Source organism: Ascaphus truei, chromosome 3, assembly GCF_040206685.1.
Source record: "Ascaphus truei isolate aAscTru1 chromosome 3, aAscTru1.hap1, whole genome shotgun sequence".
NCBI classification, from domain to species: domain Eukaryota; kingdom Metazoa; phylum Chordata; class Amphibia; order Anura; family Ascaphidae; genus Ascaphus; species Ascaphus truei.
The window spans coordinates 110,076,511-110,099,734 of NC_134485.1; the positions used below are offsets into that span (position 1 = coordinate 110,076,511).

The window sequence follows — 23,224 nt, forward strand, 5'->3', positions numbered from 1 at the left end:
TGCACCCCCGTTGTCTCCGTGACGGGATTCCCCAACCGACCCCATGTAACAACAAAAAGGAAGAAATAGCCGCGCTCTTCGTGTTCAAAGGATCCTCCGATCATTTATTTTAATTCAAATAAGACCAGTGATAGCGTTATCTCTGGTCTTATTTGAATTCAAATAAATGATCGGAGGATCCTTTGAACACGAAGAGCGCGGCTATTTCTCCTTCTTCCTTTTTGCTGTAATATGTATATATAAACACACAAAATAACAAGTTATCAATACAGAAATATATTTAATAAATAAGATGTTACGAAAGACCCCAGTGGAATTTTATGCAATTAAATAATATTTAATGGCTGGCACGGACAGGACTTTTGTGAACAACCATAGGTTTATTCACAAAGACTCAATGTTTCGGTCCACCATTGGGACATTTATCAGAAACAGTGATTGAGGCTTAGCGACACCGCTGTATGCCATGGGTGTGGCGCTGGAGGGAGACGAATCAACGCAAAAATGAGAGCCAGCCAGCAGCTACGTAAGTTGTCTTGCAACGGCAGCTGTGTAAAGACAATGTAATGTAAAAATAAACATACAACGTAACACATCGCTGATAATATTCAAAAAGCACTGAAGGGTGAGAAACGTGTAGGTTTCTATGTTTGACGTGTTGTTGTTCTAATGAACTGTAACCTTTTACTGAATCTTGTCTTTTCAAGTTTGCTTTGAAGCCCTACTCCAGTGGGAAACTGCTACTTGCGCTGATAATATTGTGCTGGGATTACATGGAGGTTTAGGGATACATTGTTACTCTCTGTGGTGTCTGTAGCATATTGGATACAATATACAAATGTCTACCTACCTAGGGGGGATGCCCTCTTTCCCACACAGGGTTAAGTGGGCTATCCTGCTCCCACCATTAGCTCCCTCCCCACTATTTTATATCACAGTGTATATATACCCTGTATTATATATATATATATATATATATATATATATATATATATATATATATATATTTGTGTTACCAATAAAGTTAAATTTTTAACTGCAACTCTATTTAATTGAATAGCCTATGAAGGGACACTGTTACCCTTGGATTACATTTTTCTAGCCTAATCTAAGTTCCCAGTGAGTGCAAAATAAGGCATCCTTTTGGTTGACTCCTATCAACCACTTTTGTACGCATATTGGATACATAAATAATGTTGGAGAAGGACAACGAATAATAAGCTGGCACATGTAACGTACGTATCTCTAGTCCAGGACAATAAGGTGCCAAAAACATAAGTCCATGTGGGTACACTCCGGGGTGAGACTCGCAGGGAGTATCACAGCCAAATTGGCAGTGGGACCTGGGCAGACATTTAAAGTCCAGGAACCCACACCATCACCATGATCCGCAGCCCCAGAAATTTGTAGATAAAACATGGAGTAGATATTTATCACACTCATCTCACACTAAAGGGATGGTTGAAGCTTTACAATGTGATCTGCACAATTATCCAGCAGGGCTAGAGATATACTCTTGGCCTGTGTATTGTAATATGCTATTATTGACTGCCCTCCTCCAACATTCTTATGTATCTAATGTGCTATAGACACCACGCAGAACAACAACAGCCCTAAAGATATAAAACTCCCACCTCGTTACATTGTACTTCTTTATTTTTATATTCAATTCTCTTTACATGAACATGGTGTTTAGAGATTTTATGAATACAACGTTTTCCTTTCATCTTTATTTTGCACTTATGTCACAATATGCCGTGATGAATATGATCATTTTACGCTCAGCATTTGCGTGACAGTTGTGTGCGTCCACACCTGCCATTGCCTGGTAACGCAGACAGCCACGGGCTCGTTCACATTTTTGCAACGTTTCTGCTCACGTGCACAATGGGGCCTAGTCGCGATTCAGACCTCAGGCGTTCTGGGGGCTTGGATTTTGATTCTCCTCCCCCCTACTTTGAACAAATTGGTTTTTATTCCCACTAAAAGTATTTATTTCCATTTTATGCCCCAGCAACGCAGGGGGTGTCCGCTTCTAATTTTCAAGGAGCACAGCCACTTTTAGAAGGACGGCTTCCAGTTTCTCTCATAAAAGTAATATGTCACGTAGGTAGCAGTCTTACTGTAGATATAGCAATACAAGTAGAGCACTCAAATGCACCTGATAAACTTTCTCCAGAGAAAATAGTGGCGACTCCCCAGTCCAAAAAAATGTAGTTTAGGTGATAAGAACTCCCATTCATCCCTCATGTAGGCGTACAATCCATGGAACCTGTAGGGAGAGTGTGGCTCCCTCACATTGTGCGTTTGCAAAGTACGTGAAATAAAATAATGCGGTTTTAAAGAATGGGTGTTCTTATCACCTCAAATTCATTTTTGGACTAGTGAGTCACGGCTATTTCTCTAGAAAAAAGTCTATTCAAGCAACAGTCAGAGCGGTCAGCCCCTAAAAAACAAGCATTTGACCGTGACGTACCTGGTACTTCATGATGCGCCGGCTATGTCAATAAGGCATTGAAAAGATTAAAGGCATATTTTAGGAACTCTAATAGTAGGAGGCTGCACCTAAAGTAGTATCAAAAGGGTAATTTAAACCGCAGAACATCTACAAAGAACTTTCCTGCTGGCTCATTACAATGTATTACTTCTCACAAAAGAACAGTTTAACATAAGGCAAGTTTTATGCAGCCCTCACCCACTGACACTTGACAGGTCAACTATATGTTCTGGTACAGTGCCAAACGTGTTTTATACCATAGTAATACCACACAGGAAACACTACTGCTGTAGTCACTTGTCTCTTTTCAGTGGTGGTCAGCAGTGGACTCAGGGTCTGTAGGGTTCTTTTTAATGGCTCAGCATAAAAAGTGGGAGGCATTTGGGGGGCTCAGAGTATGCAGTGATGTTCAGTACCATTATACACAACAGCATATTCAATTCCAGAAGAGGGTAAGGCAGTACTCAGTTTCATAGGTTAAATGTCATTGAAAATATATTTACTTGTCTACATTTTTTTAAATCACTTTTTTTTTGGACATTTTCATGTACAGTAAGGGACTCTGAAAAGTTGGGTTTATCGAATTTCTTTCATCTCTGTTGTAAGGTAATTTATATCGCCTTACTGTCACAGAAGAGACTATTATACATGAGTGAGAGGGACAGATTACCAGGCACAAAGGAAGTTAAACAATGGTCTGGCAACGAAACACATCCCCCAGGTCTCACCTTACACACATTTCTAGGTAAACTGTCAAAGATTATTTCAAACCAAGATAAGTTAATAATATTTAACCTATTAAACGCAACATTGCCACGAGCGGCCACCTTGGCCCTATGTCAGAGTGCATTATAAAAGATAAATAGAAATGAGAAGCACTTAAAAAAGGTAAAATTAACATTTTCAAACAAAAAGAAAGAAAATAGTGCTCTGGGGCAGTATAATACACCCAGTGTAACGACAGAAAAGCTTGCAACCTTCCAGCACAGATAAACGCACGCTAGAAATTGCACACGTGTAGGAGCTTCCTAAATATTGCACAGTGTAATCAATACGGACATGGAAGATTTGGTATTGATGAACCTTTGAGCTGCTTGCCCCAAAATAGGGGTGAATTCAAGGCACTTGTTTGCTGCGTATCACAGCTTGCATAGGTAAACTGTTCTTATAGGTTGTTTTTTTTAAACTACAATCTTGAAGAGCGCTCTGCTTCAGAATGGCGGTTCTCCACATTTGGTTCTGGTTCATACATATCCCAGGGTTCACACATTTCAGCAACATCCATGTTTCCGTTCATTTCCTGCAGCTGATGGTAAGAATACTTCCCGTCTCCCTGTCTGTCGCCTTTGCACCACGGTGCCTGCCTTGCGTTGAATGCAACGCTGACCGCAAGCAGCAGAGCAAGGGCGCCGCATACTACTATCCATGTCTTCCTGCAACAAGGGATTGGACATATTACTGTAGCTGAAAACAAACAAAATAATGAAAATATACAATAAAACGTATTTCAAAATCACAAGATCATGTAATAAACTATTATAAGAGAGTCATGCAGAAAGCGCAGTTACTTTGGTGCAGTTCTAGTTGAAAAATCTTTTTTTCCCCTTCTTCCATTTACATCATGGTGACATTTTACGGAAGTTTTCCGTCTTGGGGATTTGTTGATTTCAAATAATATTTTGGTAAACACACAGATACCCAACAAGCTCTGTCAATGTATATAAGTGCTAGTAGGCGTGGCTAAATGTATACAACAAAAAAACAGACAGAGGCCCAAAGCTACTTCCAATGTGACAAAAATACACAGTGCAATACCTATATATTCTCTTGAAAGTGGCAGCAGACTTAAGACGCTTTGGCCAAAGGGTTAAACTAAATTACCCTTTTTTCAAGAGAATATATAGGCATTGCACTGTGTATTTTTGTCACACTGGAAGTAGCTTTGGGCATCTTTGTCTGTTTTTTGTTGTATACATTTAACCACACCCACTAGCACTCCTTTTGACACACACATACATACATACATACATACATACATACATACATACATATATACATACATACATACATACATACACACATACATATACACACATACATACATACATACATACATACATACATACATACATATATATATATATATATATATATATATATATATATATATATATATATATATATAATGTGGTAATGTTAGGGGTTTCTCAGAGCTTGTTGGGTATCTTGTGTGTTTATTAACTGTGTGCAGCTGGTCTCAGTTGCTTATGGGAGGGTAGTGGCCCCTCCCCCCCAAGGTTTAAGCTTGCCCCTCCCCACTTTCCAAGTTGGCAGGTCAGTTTCATTTTCCCAGGTTACGACAGATCCAATGTGATAATTCTTCCTGTAATTATACTGGTTAATAAGTATTTTAACCCAGAAAGTGTTAGGACCTGCTATGGTCATGTCTTGAAAGTGGCAGCAGGCTTAACACGCTTTGGCCAAAGGGTTAAACTAAATGACCCTTTTTTCAAGAGAATATATAGGTATTGCACTATGTATTTTTGTCACATTGGAAGTAGCTTTGGGCATTTTTGTCTGTTTTTTGTTAAATAATATTTTACATTCTTAATCCCTTCTCTGCCAGCTCTTCTGTCTAACAGCTTGGTCAGTGCAAATTTGGAATCCCTGTGAAATATCGAACTTAATGTTCTGAGGAATATCTAACTCTGTAAGATAGGAGACCCTAATGAGAGCAGCATAAATTGTACGCAACATTCTGAGAGAAATATGAAATATTACTGAATATATGTTAAACAAATAAATATATATATATATTTGAGCAAGTGTAAATAGATTTATTGCTTTCATTTTGCACAATTCCAGTATATGTCAAGTGAGACCTGAAAATACAAACTGGAAGAAAAATAAAGTGCCTGTACTCATTGGTGTTGTATCTTCTCTACCATTTTTAACAACTGTTCCATCATGTATTTCATGGTTAAAGCCTTTGCAAATTCCACCCCAAGCCCTGAAACCAAAAGCAGGATATCAAGCATCGCAGAGTGTACAGTACACACTGCCTTTAAGAGCTGGTGATTGACTCAAATCTACAGTGACTGAACGAATACTGCTGTAGTCATTCCTTGCTGAGTTCTTAAACACTTTAAAAATTATTTTATTAATCTGCGCCAGAAGTTCTAGGTAAAACAATTGTAAAAACAGAAGACTTTTGCGTCAGAGGGAAGTGTGTGATCTGCATGAAAAGGGAAAGAAATGATCCGTTGAGTGGTTAGGTAACACTGCACCTTAAGGCTACGGCCTCAGTGCTCCCTGCTGCATGCGCGCCTAGCGGCGCGTACACAGACTACAGTCGTGATCTGTGGTCTGTAGGGCAACTATGGGATGCGCGAGGGGGAATCCCATAAGGGTAAGTCCCCAGTGGCTGCTGCGGCGCGTGCTGCAGCATGCGCACCACACACCTATGGGGCAGGACCCAGTGGCCGTGCGTGGGCGCACAAAGCGGTGACACGTACGCTGGCAGGAAAGACGAGAATTTTGTCTTTCCGTGCCGCGGTCACGTGCTCGGCGGGCGGCCAAAAGGAATGGCAGACACGACCCCCCCCCCCACGCATCCCATAGCTCCCCTACAGATCGCGGCTGTACTCTATGCAAGCGCTGCCGGGCGCGCGTGCTGCAGGGAGCACTGGGGCCGTAGCCTTAGAAGCGGACTTGTAGTGCATATACACTCTCACCTCTCTCTGCACTGTGAACTGGGGAAGATATGGCAAGTACCTTTCTAGCTGTTCCATAAATCAACAGATAAGGGAGGATAAAGTAAAGGAATAACTCAGGCCGACTCTTCACTCTGTCACTTTGTGGCCATACAATCACAAATCATTTTAACACGTCAGTCACTGATGGCCAACAGAGAGATGTTGCTCACAACTTTACTACCCCACAAGATTGAGTATTTTAAAAATAATCTCTCCAAGGTAAACGGAAGCAATTGAGGATTTTGCGCTCTAACATCATTATAATTATATACCGTCATTATAATAGGAACTGCGGAACCTACAGGCAAAATGACCTAATTTTGTCAGTGTGTAAACTGGCAAATTATAGTATTATCTATGATTCATATAGGTAAATTACACTATTAAGGCAGTACAGTGAACTTAAACTGTAAAATAAGTGCAGGGAGCAAACCTTACTCGGTCAAAAAATTATCCTTGGTACCAAATCGGAAGCTTTTTTCCCAGGATGTGAACATGACGGATTCCAGACAGCGACCAACTAAAACAGGAGAAAATGTGGAAGTGAACATTACTGCAAATATGATATCGGATGCAGGCTTTCTTCGAGCGCCTGTCGCTCCAGTTCCAAGAAGCGTCTTCCCTCATCTGCCCAAATTACTTTATCAACATGAGAAACAGAAAACATTTAGCTCCCTATTGAATATGCAGTAAAGTCGCGTCCCTGTGATGGGGAAAAAGTTATTTTTCCATTGAAATTAATAAGACTATCTTCTCCAGCATGCTGAATAAGGGCTTTAAATGGCAAATATAGAATATAAACATTTTAAGGCAATAGTTTAGCAATCACAGGATTAAAAAAAAAGGTCCAAATTATATTATACTGGCAATATAAAAAAAATAATCATGTTGTAAAACGGTATTTAAAAAAATAAAAAAAAAACACTATATTTCAACATCATAATTTTAAATACTCAGAACATCACCATGATGTAGCAGCTGGTATCAAAGTAAACTATAAACCCATAGGATATAGTGGCTGAAATGCATCTAAGCAATAGTGTAACTGATGTTTTGTATTGATCCAATATAGGTGGTATGTAAAATGGAGGTGTATAAAAGGATTTACTCAGGAAGCACGATTTTATTCCAACAAATTGACTCAATCAGGTACAGGGAAACATTGGCACTACATTAAATTAATCTGGTCAATTTTATTTTTTATAAGATAAAATCAATGGGAGAACGATTATAAGTTGAAATATATTTTACTACAGCAGGTGGAGACAGTATACAGCTTAACCCCGTTATAACGTGATCCGTTACCACGCGAATCCGCTTATAACGCGATGCAAGCGTGGCTCCCAATTTTCGTATTTATGAATACTTTACAACACGATTATTGGGATCTTAAATACTTTATTGTACAATGCATACAATTGTACATTATATCTAACGCGATCCGCTTATAGCGCAATGTGATTCTTTGGACTCCAAGCACAGCGTTATAAGGGGGTTGAGCTGTATTTTACATGGCAAGGTTGAAGTATCACAGAGCAGCTGGAGAGAGGAAGTGTGCCCAGATTGTAATGTGCACACTTTCAGCACTGCAGTAAAGCTCAGACATGCATTCTTTTGAGATAGTCTCTGCACAATTGATTAAGCAACTGAAAGTAACCTAGTGGTCACTGTCCCAAATAAAAGTTTTGCCGACAGCAAAAGAGAACAGACAGTGTAATGTGGGACCAAAATATTGGCAAAAGAGATTGGGCACTGCAAAACGATGAGGCTGATCGTCGTTGATAAAATAAATTTATTAGGGCATGATAAGCCAAAAGTTAAAACAACACAGGAGTCCCCTGACGCGTTTCTCGCCTCACAGGGCGCTTTCTCAAAGGGACCAAGATGAACCAATGCGCCAGTGTCACTAAACCATGTAAATATTATGTTTTCTATGCAGTAAGCTACCCTGCTCCAGCAGAAAGGCATTTTTTTTTTATTTACATAGTTGCATAGTAGAGGAGGTTGAAAAAATACATATGTCCATCAAGTTCACCCTATGCTAAATTTAGACAACAAATACTTATCCTATATTTGTATTTAGAGTATATTGATCCAGAGGAAGACAAACACAAAAAAAAAACCCCAGTGAAACATCATCCAATGCCGTCTCATAAGGGGAAATGAAATTCCTTCTTGACTCCAAATATTGGCAATCAGATTTCTCCCTGAATCAACACCCTTCCCATGTTTACTAATTTGGTACATCCCTGTACACCCTTCCTTTCTAAAAAGTTGTCCAACCATATCTATTGTATCTGCCATCACAGTCTTAGTATGTTCTTTTAAGTTGCTAGTTATTAAACAATTATGGGGGTACTCTGTCTTCTCAAGAGAAAATACAAGACAATAGTTATAAAACCAGACAGTTGACGCAGAGTGACATATCCCAGGTACCCAAATGGGGGTGATGCTTATCTGCTTTTGGCCAATTTTAACGCATTATAAAACAAAATCCTCACGGCACTAGACCCTAGAAGGTTATACAAAGGCGAGCGTGAATTAAAATAATTTGAGCCTTGTAAAATCTTCAGCAGTATCACTTCCAACCTGACCAAAACGGTTGCGATTGTGTAGAAATTAATAGAACACCACTTATAGAAATAGTGGATAATTTATTTCACTCAAGGTAACAAAAGGTGTTAATAACATTGCATAGCTATACGTCCGGCAGATTATCCAGAATATGCTGGAGTTGGCACCATGTATTTGCGGACTACTGGGGGAGAGTTATAAAGCATTTTATACGTCTTGATTGAAGTTGGGGGGGGGGGGAAATGGTTTTCGTCCAAGACCAAAAGCTATTAAATGGTCCATAGCTGGGAAAACACATGACTCTCAGGACACACCCATACAGGGTAGGAAAGGTTCTGGTGTTCCAGCACAGATCAAACGAGAAGTTGTGTATATGATTCAGGTCTGAAATTTAGAGAATAGATCTGGGGGTACACTTTGTGCGTGTATGTCGCACATTCTTCCTATGACCTCCGGGGGAAACCTATTCCAAGTTATTTAAAGTGCCTGTTCTCAACTACTTTATTTGGTAAAGTACAGGCTTCTGTTTTATTCCCTTTTATTTTAAGTGGTCTGGTATTATTCCCTGTATGCTTCTTTGTATTTTTAAGTGTATCAAGTGCACGGGGGTAATCGTGTACGTGATAGACAACTAAATGTTTAAATCGTTACTGATGCCTTAAGACATATCTAAGAATTAACATGATTTTTGAAAGTTGAAAATATTTGTAAACAATGTAAATAGAATATTTTAGTTTATCACCTTGATTTTTTAAAGTTTATTTCTCTCCCCTTCTTTCTTAGGCCGTGCTTATAGTGCCCGCAAGGGGCGCCGGCGCCCAAAACCAAATACATTGCCGCCGCCGTGTGCGCTTATATTAAGCGCGACGGCAACAATGCGACGGAGCGATGTCGCGTTGTGAACTTTGGAAGCTGACAATGTTTGATTTTTTCAAGGGCTGTCGCATCATGTGACAGCCCCTGAACAAATCAAATGCCAGTACGCCTGCAACGCCGCCGCAAAGCGAAATATAACTTTCGCTAGCAGATATACGCGAGGCCTTAGGCTTTGTCCATAGTGAAAGCGAGCGCGAGCACTACAGTGCTACAGTACGTGCCTCGTGCAAGCTTTCCTCTCTGGTGATGTGTGGATTGTAGGTTTATGGAAAGCGAGCGAGGGGGTGGGCATGGTCATGACGTGGGAGGGTGTGTCAAGGAAGTGTCATGCATGAGAACACGCCTTTAGCAAATAATAAAATGCATAATGCCATGCAATTTACAGAAGTATTCTGCAAACATACATATATATACATATATATACATATATATACATATACACACACACACACACACACACACACACACACACACGGTCATGCATGAAAACATGTCTTGTTGGAAGATTTTTTTTTAACAATTATATACAAGTAATGGACAATACATCAGAAATGTCTCTCCATAAATTATCGTTGATATTTCTGTCATGGTTTGATTTAAAGATTCACGTTTGTAAACCTCAGAAATCACGTTTTCAATAGTTAAGTTGTCCATATTCTCACAGCAAGCACAACTCAACTGCCAAAAAGTAATTTGAACAGTATCCAGGCAGAATAGCTTACAACATTTTCATTGGCTGTTAGTCGCTCACATGACTAGGCTGTCTCGTTGAAATAGCAAACACGTTTGTCTCCTCTGCTTTTGGTATCCTTGAATCTCACGTGCAAGCATGTGCTCACTATGAAAAATGGTTGTTAGGTGGTCACTGCAGATGGAACTCAGCCAAGGGGATAAGATAAAATCAGCTTTATTAAACTTGAATGCTGCACATCACAGAGAGTACCTCTGACGCGTTTCGTTCCGTTTATGGAACTTTATCAAAGAGTAAAGTTCCATAAACGGAACGAAACGCGTCAGAGGTACTCTCTGTGATGTGCAGCATTCAAGTTTAATAAAGCTGATTTTATTTTATCCCCTTGGCTGAGTTCCATCTGCAGTGACCACCTAACAACCATTTTTCTACTGTTTACTCCTTGCGTGGAGCACGCAGGCAACTATTCTGAGCAGGGACTCGAGACGTTCCCTTCCCCTTCCACACATGCGCCTGGTGCCGCCCCCTCCTTCGTTGGGGCTTTCACGAGCGCTGGAGCGCATTGCGCATTGTGACCGGATCCAGCACCGCGACCTGCGTCCTGTGATGACGTCATTCGTGAGCGCGGTGTCTCCTCAGCAGAGACCGGCAACATACGGGCAGTGAAGACACCAGGTCGGGCAAGGGCAGCAGGCGATGGTATCCGTGAGTACATGAGAGGGGCACCTTATGGTTGCCTCTTATCCTGTCTCTATCTATCCCCTGTTCAATAGCCCCCCACCTAGGTTAATAGTCTGTTATCCCGTTCGTTCAGGACCTTATCTTTTGACTGATTCATTGCCAGAATTGCTGCCTATTCATTCTTTGTATTGGCCAGAGACTGTTCTATTTGCATTGTGCATACACCCAGCCATATATGTGTTTGTAGAGCACCGGACACGTTGGGGTTCACTCACCCATATAGTATACATGTGCTCACTATGGCCATGTGCTTTGGAATACACACGTTTGTTTGTAGCGCGAGCTATGTAGCTCGCTCCGTATCTTGCACTATGGACGAGGCCTAAGCCTATGCTTTGTTAGGAGCAGAAACTCATATTCTGTATCTGATAAAATGATCATTGGTTATTTTTACATTAACACTCTTTGCGGAGTCACCTAGCTGGAAATAAAAAATGTTCAAATTTAAAGTTATTTCAAACACTATAATTCCTCAGATTATTTTTTCCTGAAACTGTAAATTGTCTAGATTTCATTTATTCAACCTATCGCTGCCATTAGCGCCGTTTGGCCTTGTAAAGACCTGGCCTAGTCTAATTCTCTAAGCATTCAGGCTAAAAGAATTTTGTGGAACGTCAAATCAGTAATTAATTACATGTTACCAATTTAAAAATTCCAAGTATTTCATGTATACTATTTATAAATGACTTCCACAGCTTGAATGTTGATGATATATTTAAGTGGTGTCAAGAACAAATAAAGTACCATGCTAGTCATGTACCTACTGTATTTGGATATATGATCAAACATAATTTCTGCAATTATTAAAAAACAAAAAACAAAAACACACATTTCTTAAACCGGCTCGTGGAACTTCCAAAATCTTTAATGGAGATCCTTAATAAAATCAAATGACATAACTCATACGTTGTATTACCATTGTCCTTCATAAAATTCCTGATGTAATATTAACAAAAAGAACAGTCGCATTTTGAATAGTTATAATTACATGGGAGGGAGGAAAGCTACTGTATGATTGCTCTTGAAAACACAATGCTCAATGAAAAACTACAAGGGCTGTTTATTCCAGATTTCAAACTACAGTACATCAATTACCTTTGAACTTCCAACAGATAGTAATATGGCATTACATATTCTGGCCTAAAAAAAGTAGATGTTACTGTACATTACAGTGGCTGTGGTTCACAAACATATCAATATCTCTAATGACCTGAAAATATCAAACGGTTTTCAAAATGTTCAAGATTATTATGTTTACTTCAAGGAATTGGAAATTGTGTAATGGAAAAAATCGTATTCCTCACTTAAAAGTTAAAACCATCAGAAATGTTAGTTTTTTTTTAGACTGAATACTCTAGTCAACACATATGATATTCACAAGCGTCTTGACGGAAATTCAATAATTGGTTTGAGGAATGAATGTGAAGCGGTGTAAACATTTTTAGCCTCCGAACGCGATAATAAATAGATTTGTGGCTTATTTACCAAAGATGAACTAGTCACAAAGAAAGGTTGACAACACTAAAAGTACTTTGTAACAGCTTCTGGACTCCTTACTATCTTTACACAGCTACTGCACAGTAGTGCGAATAATTCAGATTTATAATGGAAATGAAAAATGAATAAGGGTGCATTACTACATTTTCTAAGTGCCGTACAGTGACATGATTTCGAGACAATGCCTCTACATAAAGAATTTGTCACGAGCTGCGAACTTCAACCAGGGTTACATTAAGCCCTTTAAATGCCGGTTGGAAGGGCAGCAATACATTGGAATCTAGCAAACCATACATTACCACCCATAACTATGGCTCTAATCCTGTTAGCACCAGTATATTGCACGTACTTCTGCATTCCACTGCAGATACGGGGAAGAAGCCCAAGCGGCTGAAAACCTTTTGGGGCGATACCCTAAAATGTACAACTCGCTTTTAAACTGTCCATCACTCCCCACATAGGTATGTGGAATTGCTGCTTTACTGAATCTGTATTTGTGGAACTGTTCCAATTACCATTTTCATTGTGTCTATAAAATTCCTAGAGAATAGATACATTCTTGTGCTGCTAGATGGGTCTCCAATACAATGTTTTCCAGATATCTCGTCACCAAGATAATGCTAGTAGATCACAAAAGTAACTGTTCGTATTTATCGGCACAAGAGTTTGAACAAGTTAGTAACAAATCAGTTGAGAAGACATTAATGCACAGTTAACATGTGAAATTACCTTCAAACGAATATAAAGTTACTCGTTGTTAACTGTATGTTAACGACTCCTTACTATGTTGAATTGGGGTGTTAGAGATGACAAACTGGGAGTTAGAAAAGCATAAGTGGAAAAACCTACCTTTTGCTATAGAATAATTTACTGGATGCTCATGGGTAATATTGCAGCTTCCTGTCACATGATGGCAATAGCATTGTTGGTCACACCGACATATTTGTTGGCACTGTGGCCCAAAAAAACCAAGGGAACACACTGCAAGAGAAATAAATGGTTAAATGGTTAATATTGAATATTAAGAAGATACAAAAGGAGGTTATATGGGCGTAGTCTATTTTTTCGTATAGGGTTCCTATGTAGAGTAAATTCCATTCTAAGACCTTTTCAGAGTGATAAAATCACTAGATATAGAAACAGAAGACAGATAAGAACCACTTGGCCCACCGAGTTTGTCCATTTTCTGACCCAATGACATATTTAGCTTTCTTTCATATTTTGGATACTTGTGTCTATCCCACTGTATAAGCCTCTGCCACCTCTTCCGGGAGGCTTTTAAATGAAGCCACTACCCGTTATGTGAAGAAGTACTCCACCACATTTCCCCTGAGCCTCCCATTCTCTCGCCTGTAGAGCATGAATTCTTGTTCCAACACTTCTCTTTTTCTAAAATGTGCTTCCCTTGATGAAACCCTCAATGTTTTCCAACGTTCCTTTCACATCCTACTTTCTCTTCCACATTAATGTTAGTCTTTCACAAAAAAAATTATGATGTGCTCCATGCAGCATTTTAATACATCTAATTTATTAATGTCCTTCTAGAGATATGGTCTCCAGAACGGAACACAGCATTATCACCTCTCTGTTTCTGTTGTTCTGTTGCTAGTACCATTCCTTATACCAGGGGAGCGCAATTTTTTTTCCCGGCGCCCTCTGCCGTTTGTCCTCCTCTCCTCATGCCCCCACCCCCCACCCGCTTACCTTGATTCTGACGTCACGTTGCCACGGCAACGTCACACGATCCTGCGGTGTCATTTGATGCCGCACTGGCATGGCGACGTGTCATGCCGCACTGGCATGGCGAAGTTTATAGAGGCCTTGCAGCTCCCCCGGCATTCATTTAAATGCCTTCGGGAAGTGCCCGGGGCCTCTGTAAACCCTGCGCGCCCCGCAGCGAAGCCCCCACTTTGCGCACTCCTGCATTACGACTTGAGGAAATTTTTATTATGACATGTACCCACAACAGCCCCCCCCCGCAGCGAATCTCACGCCCCCACTTTGCGCTCCCCTGCCTTATACAACCAGTCACCCTGTTTCCATTAACTGTGCTTTGTCACATTGCTTGCCTACTTTGAAGTAATATGAAATGATGACTCCCATGGCCCTGTCCTCTATTGGTGGTTGACATGGTACCATTAATACTATACTCATCTAAGGGGTAGCTGCCACAATCAACCAGTTTGTCTAAATCACTTTTCACTCTTATAATATGTGCCCCTGCATGCCTCTAAAGTCACTAATATATCCTGCAAGTCCTGATTCCATATGTATGTCTGCAACATACACAGAAAAGAATAAACTCAGAACAATTGAGTTCACAATTGTGCAGCAGAACATTGAACATCCAATTGGTATCTCCAATCTCCACGCTATATAACACCCTAACATCCCCATCCTCAAACCTTAATGGGATCAGCTGTCTAATGTATATTCCATCCCACTATGAGCAGCCACTTTACCTTTTGTTTCAACATTGTCCCTTATTCCCTCTAAATTGTAAACTCTCATGAGCAGGACCCTCATTAACTTCTGTATCAGTTTGTACTTATTTGCATGTAACTCTGTTTATGTAATTATCAAATCTCTGTACCCCCATTGTGCCGCTCTGCGGAATATGTTGGCCCTTTATTAATAAAAGATAATAATAATCTGTATCAGCTGAGATACTGATGCAAATGCAGATATATAATCACATTGTTCCTTTTGAAGTACTGCCATTTATGGATCAGCAAAAAAAAAAATTTATAAAGAAAATGCAAACCTTACAAAAACTGGGTTCTGGCGAGTCTGTGGTTATTTGGTCCGATTTCTGTTCTACGATCATTAGGTAAATATGCACTTTTGTTAATGGACATGTATCCGTCTTCTTATACTATTCACCTTTCCTTCCTTATGTGATTAGTGGGTAAGAATAGCTGGACAGGATGTCCAGAAATAAAATAAATGCACGATTCCTTTATCAGTTCGAAAACAAAATGGTCTGCGGCAGACATTTAGGCCCATATATTTACTATAGACACATTACTGCCTCATTACTTTCCCTGCTAGATGTCTTCTGGTATCGGAAGGGTTCTAACGGAATAGCACCACTTGGTAAATATGGCCTTTATTACCCTATGCGATCCCAGCTGTATTAAATTATAGGGTGAAAAAAGAGAACATTTAAACAACTTACTGTCATTTTCTTTTCCTGTTCACCCTGGCAGTGGGCACCGTAGGGGTTAACTCCATCCTCAGCTTAGCAGGACAGGAAATTAAATTATTGCAGGTAGGCCATAAAAGGCCCCTCCCACTACCTGCAGATTAGTCTTTGGATTCTCCCATGGCTGAAAAATACAACTGATATATATATATTAGGCACACATAGGGAGGGTAACTATGTGCCCACTGCCATGGTTCCAGGAAAAGAAAAAGACGGTAAGTTGTTTACCTTTTCTCTTTTCCGGTTCACCCTGGCAGTGGGCACCGCACGGACATAGCCCAGCAGTATTATTTAGGGAGGGAAAACAAAACCCATATGCCAATATCAGTTTCAACCATTTTATTCATTACATTTTCCACTTTATTTTACTACAGACTGACACTTTTCGCCCAAAGCTTGCGTCAGCTGAAGCCTGAATGTCCAATCTGCAATACTTCATAAATGTGTTAAATAAAGACCACACTGCCGCTTTGCAGATTTGTCATGGTGATGCCAGTGCCTTAAATGCCCATGAAGTGGCCATGGCTCTTGTTGAGTGTGCTTTTAAATTTAAAGGAGGATTTTGTCCTTTGTTTTCGTATGCTTTCCTGATACAATCCAATTGGATACAGTCGCTTTGGACACTGCTTGCCCCGTCCTTGGTCCTTCAGGAATGATAAACAGCCTATCTGACTTTCTTATGTCCTGCACCCTTTCAATATAGGTTTTCAAGCACCTTACTACAAAATGGGCATAATGAAGGAATTACAATTTCTTGGTTCATATGAAATTGATTAACTACTTTCGGCAAAAAATGATATACTGGTCGCCACACTGCTTTATCCTGGTGGATGACCAGAAACGGTTCTTTACAAGACCAGGCTTGTAATTCTTCCCCTCTACTTACTGATGTGATAGCTATCAGGAATGTCACCTTCCATGATAGAAACTTTAAGGTTTGAACAGGTGCATAGTGAGAACATCCAGTACCAGTGACAGGTCCCATGTCGGCACTCTACTCTTGACTTGTGGTCTTGATCTCTTGACCGCTTGTAAGAAACATATACACTACCGACACACTTTATTAAAGTGTGGCCGGTACCGCAAGCCGGGAGATTTCCCGGCTTGCTAGTGGCCGCCCCTCGGCGTGCCGCGCGTCATAGACGCGCGGTCACGCGTCTTCGGGAGCCTGCGCCCCCTGCACGCGCGTCCAGGGCTCCCCGAGGGAGCCCTGGTGTCCCGCGATCGCGGGACGGCGGCAGGGGGTTCCGGGGGACCCGGCGGACCCGGCAGCGGTAGGGAGAGCGCCCCGATCGGAGGGCGCTCTTCCGCTGCTTCGGCGCGCGCCCGTCACCCTCGGGCGCGCGCCAGGCTACTGCTGCGGCCAAGAACGGGCAAATGCTCGAATAAACTTGGCCGCAGCAGTAATAAGTCTCTCAGTTGCTAGATTCTTCTCTAAAGTGCCGACAATGCCAAAACTTGTACCTTCAATGAACTGAGGCGGAGTCCTCTATCAAACCCTTCCTGTAGAAACTTTACTAGTGTCACAGTATTTGGAGAACAAAACTTTTGTCTCTGTATCACACACCAGTCTCTGAAGCATAACCAAATTCGATAGTACACTGTTGAAGTAGATTTTTTTTCTTGCTTCCAACAAAGTTTTTATTGTTCTATCTGAACATCCTTTTTCTCTCAATGTCTCCCACTCAATCTCCAAGCCGCCATGGTCAATTGTTTGGTGTCTGGGTGATATACTGGTCCTTGTTGCATCAGTTCCTTGATATTTGGAAGATGCCACGGAGTGTCTATTACCATGTTTATGAGATGGGCAAACCATGGTTTTCTCGGCCAATATGGTACCACCAGTATCAATCACTTCTGCTTGATCGCTCCTGATCTTCCTCACCATCTTTGAAATTGGAGGAAACAGATACAGTATGCCAGATTGAATTGCCACTCGAAACTGAGGGCATCTGTGTGACTTGCAGTGGGATGAAAATGCCTTGCGCAATAATTCGCCACCTTTCTGTATTGGCAAGTAGCCATCAGATCTATCTCTGGATGTCCCCAGCATTCTACCAACCTGTGGAATACTTGGTTGTCTAACGTCCATTCTCCCTGGTAAATCAGGTTGCGACTGAGAAAATCTGCTGTAATATTTTCCGGCCCTGGAATATGTACGGCTGTTATATCTGTAACATAGCCTTCTGCCCATGATAGAATCTTTGATGTTAGACTCATCAAGTCTTTTGCTTCTTGTTCCTCCTTGCTTGGCTATATATTTTACCACAGCTCTGTTGTCTAACTTTATTTGTACATTTCCATCTTTTACCTGGCTTTGGAATGCTTCCAATGCTTTCTGCACTGCTTTGAGTTCCAGCAGGTTTGATGATAACTGTTGTTCTTTGGTTGTCCAAGAACCCTGTACCAGTAAGTCCCCCAATTGGGCTCCCCAACCTGCGCTGCTTGCGTCTGTGGTGATTGTTACCCATAGTTTCTAGTGCAACCTTTTAATAGGTTCTGTGTCTTATCCCACCATCTTAGTTCTATCTTTGTGTGTGGGTATATGTATATGTTTTGTCTTACATCCTTGGGATCTTCGTTCCACTGTTGTAAACATTTTTGTTGCAATGGTCTCATGTGTAGATCTGCACATTTTCCTACGTTTAACGTTGAAGTAAACTTTCCCAGGAGTCTCATGCAGTCTGCTGCTGCTGATGTGTTCGCTGTTTTGAGCGTTCTTCTCTGAATTCCAATATGTTGGATACTTGAGTATGGCAAATCGCACCTCTTCTTCCGCCGTGTGAAATTCAACTCCCAGGAATTTTATTGACTGTGTTGGTATTAGCTGGCTATTGTCGACGACATTTATGATCCAGCCATACTGTTCTAGAAAAGACACGACAATGTTTCTGTCTAGTAGCAGTTTTTCTCCTTTTTGTGATTTGATCAGAATTTCGTCTAGATATGGATAAATCTCCACACCCCTTTTCCTTAATTCTGCTATCAATGGGGCTAACACCTTTGTGAATGTTCTGGTAGACGTTGCCAGTCGAAACGGCAGAGCCGCATATTGGTAGTGTTGTTGATTTACTATAAATCTGAGCAATTTTTGATGTCTTTTTGCTATAGAAATGTGTCAATAGGCATCTTTTAGATCTATTGATATCATCCAATCCTTTGGTTTTACTTCTTGAATGATGATGTTTAATGAAATCATTTTTAATTTTCTTACCCGTAAATAGGTATTTACTGTTCTTAGATCCAATACAGTACTGCTCTAATCCTCCTGATGTCTTTTCTATCAAGAAAATTTTGGAATAAATGCCTTTTCTCCTCTGTCTTTAAGGAACCCTTGTTATTACATTGGCCTGTAATGAATCCTTCAAGATCAAACTCATTTGCTTTATTTTTTCTTTCGTCCGAGTATATTTTGTTCTTAAAAATATATCCCTTCTTGGAATGTCCTTGAACTCCAGGTGGTACCCTAAAGAAATGATATGTAGTAACCACCGGTCTTTTATTGATTGGGCCCATGTCACTTCGAATTGGTTCAGTCTTCCCCCAACTGGAAGTCGCTGGACACCCTGACCTTCATGAGAATTTTTCTCTGGCAAATGACGCTCTCCCTCTGGCGCCATAAACAAGCTTATTCTGTCCGCCTCTCTATGACTTTTGCCTTGAAAACGGTTTCCTAGGACGATATGTTCTTGCTTCCCTATACTGTGTCTTTTCCGTCTGATGGAATGTAGGGCTGTATCTTCTATTTTTACTCTCTTGTGGTAAAAACGTGCTTTTACCTCCTGACGCTTTATTTATAATCGCATCCAATTTATTCCCAAATAGGAATTCTCCTTCAAAGGGCAAATTGCATAAACTGTTCTTGGAAGCTGTGTCTGCCATCCAGTTTCTGAGCCATAGTGCTCTTCTTGCTGTTACTGTACAAGCCATTGACTTGGCTGCCAGTCTCACTGCATCCAGTGACTCTTCCGCTATGTAGTCCGCTGTCCACTTGATTTCTGACAACGCCTTCAGAATAGAAGTTCTCTTTACTCCTTTCTCCAATGCTTCTTCTATAATAGCAATCCATATCCGCATTGCTCTTGCCACTGATGTCGTTGATATCACTGGTTTCATGCTGTACCAGCTGTCACATAAGCCTTTTTTAAAACACTATCCATCTATTAATCCATTACATCCTTGGAGGAATGCTGCATCTTCAACTGGTATAGTTGTTTTCCTTGACACCCTGAATATTGCTGCATCAATTTTAGGACCGACTTCCCAGTGCTTTACCTCTTCTTGTGAAAATGGATACATTCTATTAAACTTTTTGGGCATATTTCGTTCTGCTATGACAATTCCATCTGTTTCATCTCTTTGATCACTTGATGAATTGGAAAACATCTGGTTTTCTCCTGCCTTGTCCCGAATAATTTATCTGATTTTTGAACCATTTCTTCCTTATCCTCTAGCTCCAATGTTTCCCTCATTGCCTTTATAAGAGGGTCCACCATTTCTAAACCAAGCTCTGATTCTTCCACTTTGCTCTGATGAATCACACTCCCCATCTGACACCTGGTAAGGCTTGGGTCCTGCTGCATCTGGCGGCATGCGCGCCACTCGCCAGCTCCTTACTTCCTCCCTAGTCGGCCACTGTCCCTCCTCGCTGCCAGGCTCACTTCGCACTGTGACACGTCAGCCAGCAGGGGCTACAATAGGATTGTGATCCCGAGCGGCGACGCATCACGTGGTGTGGCAGGGAGCCAGTAAGGAGGGGAGATCGTCGGCAGGGGGTGGATCCTTCCTCAATACTGGACACACAGACACACACACCAGAAATTGTACATCATGGCCATGCCCCCGTTATGGTCCCGCCCACCCAACTCGTTTTGGCCACAGCCCCGCGTGTAGAAACGGCTCTCTAAAGACCGCAGATCGCGGTGAAGTGCCGTGCACACGCCATCAGGGCGCAAGGCGGGCGCGCCAGCGCATACAGCGGGGCCTTAGCCTAACACATCAATTCTGATTCGTCTGATGAGGAATCTCTTACTTTATCCATGCTGGTCTGAGACCTTGTTCTCTTTTGCTGTGTCTTCACTGTTTGCTGCATTGCAGAATCAACACTTTGTTTTACTGCATCTTTCATCCAAGCTAGAAAAGTACTCATCTGCTCATTTGACTCTCCTGCTGCAGCTTTAAGGTAGTCTGCACAAAGCGTCTTGCCCTCTAAGGCTGGCTTTTCACAAGCTGCACACCACTTAGTTTTTTTTAGCAGCTTTTTTCTTCTGATGTAGGGACTCTACTGTCGCCTTACAAGTTCCTTCCTCTGGTTGTATAACCATAGAACTAAAGTAAAAAAATTAATTCAAATTAAATTAAAATCTTTCTTTAGTTCCTCCAATCCACTCTCTTAAATCCTTTTGTAGAACTAATCTAAGGACTCACCTAATTTTTGTCAGCGACCCTTTACTTCAGCTTCTTGGAGCTGATTTCTTCTATCTCCGGACATTCCATGCTGTGGCTGCTTCAGGGCTCCTCTCACACACTGTGTTCCGTCGCACAGCGACGTTAGCCCAGCCGGAGCTCTCATGCCCGCCGGTGGGACGCAGCACGCACGCTAGAACGTGCACGCGCTATGCTCTGCCTGAGAAGCCCGGCCGGCTTGTCTCTCCCACACAGCTGCGTTCTTAGACGCCTGTGCGATATACACTGAGCCTTTGTTGCTCAAACAGCCCTGCTGCTCTGCCCCAGCGTTCCGAGACAATTCCGTAGGACTACCCGGTCGTGCAGGCCTCCATCTTGATACCCACTAGGTATCGATCAGAGCTTCAGGGACAAGAGAGGTTGAGATTCCCTGGCTTTACTGCACTAATTACAGTCAGGAGAGTCCTATTTAAAAAAAAATAACAAAACCTGCTCCTAGCTGTAGGGCAGGAAAAAAACTAATCTGCAGGTAGTGGGAGGGGCCTTTATGGCCTACCTGCAAGAATTCAATTTCCTGTCCTGCTAAGCTGAGGATGGAGTTAACCCCTACGGTGCCCACTGCCAGGGTGAACAGGAAATTAGTGATTAAAGCGCTAGTCATACAAGTGATACAATATGAGTGAACATGTATAAATGTAGAAAAACAAATACTAAACAAATGCTAAAATAGCTAATAATATGCACAATAAATAATACTCCAACGGCTTGTTCGGATAACTTCTACAAGTCTTCAGAAGAGTCCCTTCAGCAGAGGAGATTTGGATGGACAGTCACCAACGGTTTGATTGTTGTTTAACCCAATCATTCATGGTTTAAATCCAGGCCCCATATAGGCCTTTTTTTCCCCATGTATTAAATTATAACCAAACTCCTTGGGGCTTATTATGCAATTATAAATGATTATGGAAGAGATATTTAATTCACTGATTTTATGTTTATGTATTTTTTTTCTATTACTCGATTGGTTGCACGCAAGATAGACCAATTAGCTAAACTACTATTGCGGATGACAAAACGTGTGCTTAAAATGATGGTTTGATGGGACAGTTTAAGGATTCCTACTTATTTACAATTTAAAAAAAGAAAATCAGCAAATATTTGGTGCCAATAACCACAATGTGTATTTAGCGCATGTTCAACCTTTTAAGGTTAACACCTCCCATTAGATTTTCATATCTTAGTAATAACATATTTGAAACAGCGCTTTGGTTTAGTGAGGCAGCCAATAAAAACCATTAAACTAAGAAAAATGCAGCCCTACTTTGACGTTTTTGCATTTTAGGGGGTGAACATCCTTTATGTGAATAAGGCCCGTAATATAGTGGGCGCGCTAGCTGCGCGCGCACGCGGCACTTATAATTGGTTGTGGTTAGCCAGCGATTGTATGCTAGGGCCGCGCATGCGCACGGCAGTGAGCGTGGAGCCGGGTGATCGGGGGGGAAGACTGTGAAAAGTACGTTTTCGCGCCGCTACCGCTCAGTTTGCAATGTATGTGTGTGTGTATGTATGTATGTGTGTATATATATGTATGTGTATATATGTATGGAAACTTCCTGCTGCTTTCCACATTTTTTAAGAGTTGCTGCTTTGATGCCATCACTGTTAGTAAGTCCTTCAATCTATAATGCATTACTGGACCATCCGGAAGTAAACGGAGTAAATAAATCATACCAATATTATTTTAATTAATAAAAATGTTGTAATGAAAAGCCAAATCGGCTGTGTATTAAGCTGATTATATTAATGACAAACAGCATGTCAGTAATTTAATATCCTGATGTAATTAAGTAAGCTGTATAAAATGTACAACATTTGTTTAGCAAGTCTCATATCCATAACAAAGTATGTGTGTGTGTCGCTCACAGCAGCACGGACCGTACACACAAAAAGTGTGCATCACGTGCACGAGCGTTCACACAGGC

The 23,224-nt window shown here is 41.1% G+C and overlaps 1 protein-coding gene across 2 annotated transcripts in view; it reads right to left on the reverse strand.

The window, feature by feature from the left end:
* Positions 1-334: 334 nt before the first annotated feature.
* Positions 335-23,224, reverse strand: part of NAGPA (N-acetylglucosamine-1-phosphodiester alpha-N-acetylglucosaminidase) — a 44,500-nt gene continuing 21,610 nt past the window's right edge. Inside the window, exons 9-11 of one of the 2 annotated variants that reach the window (XM_075589345.1) lie at positions 13,481-13,612; positions 6,691-6,772; positions 335-3,930 (exon numbers count right to left, since the gene is read on the reverse strand). In XM_075589345.1, coding sequence (XP_075445460.1) covers positions 3,684-3,930; positions 6,691-6,772; positions 13,481-13,612 — 461 coding nt within the window. In that variant the 3' untranslated portion in view covers positions 335-3,683. Of the gene's footprint in view, positions 3,962-6,690; positions 6,773-13,480; positions 13,613-23,224 lie in introns of both variants that reach the window. The other variant, XM_075589346.1, reaches the window with a different exon arrangement.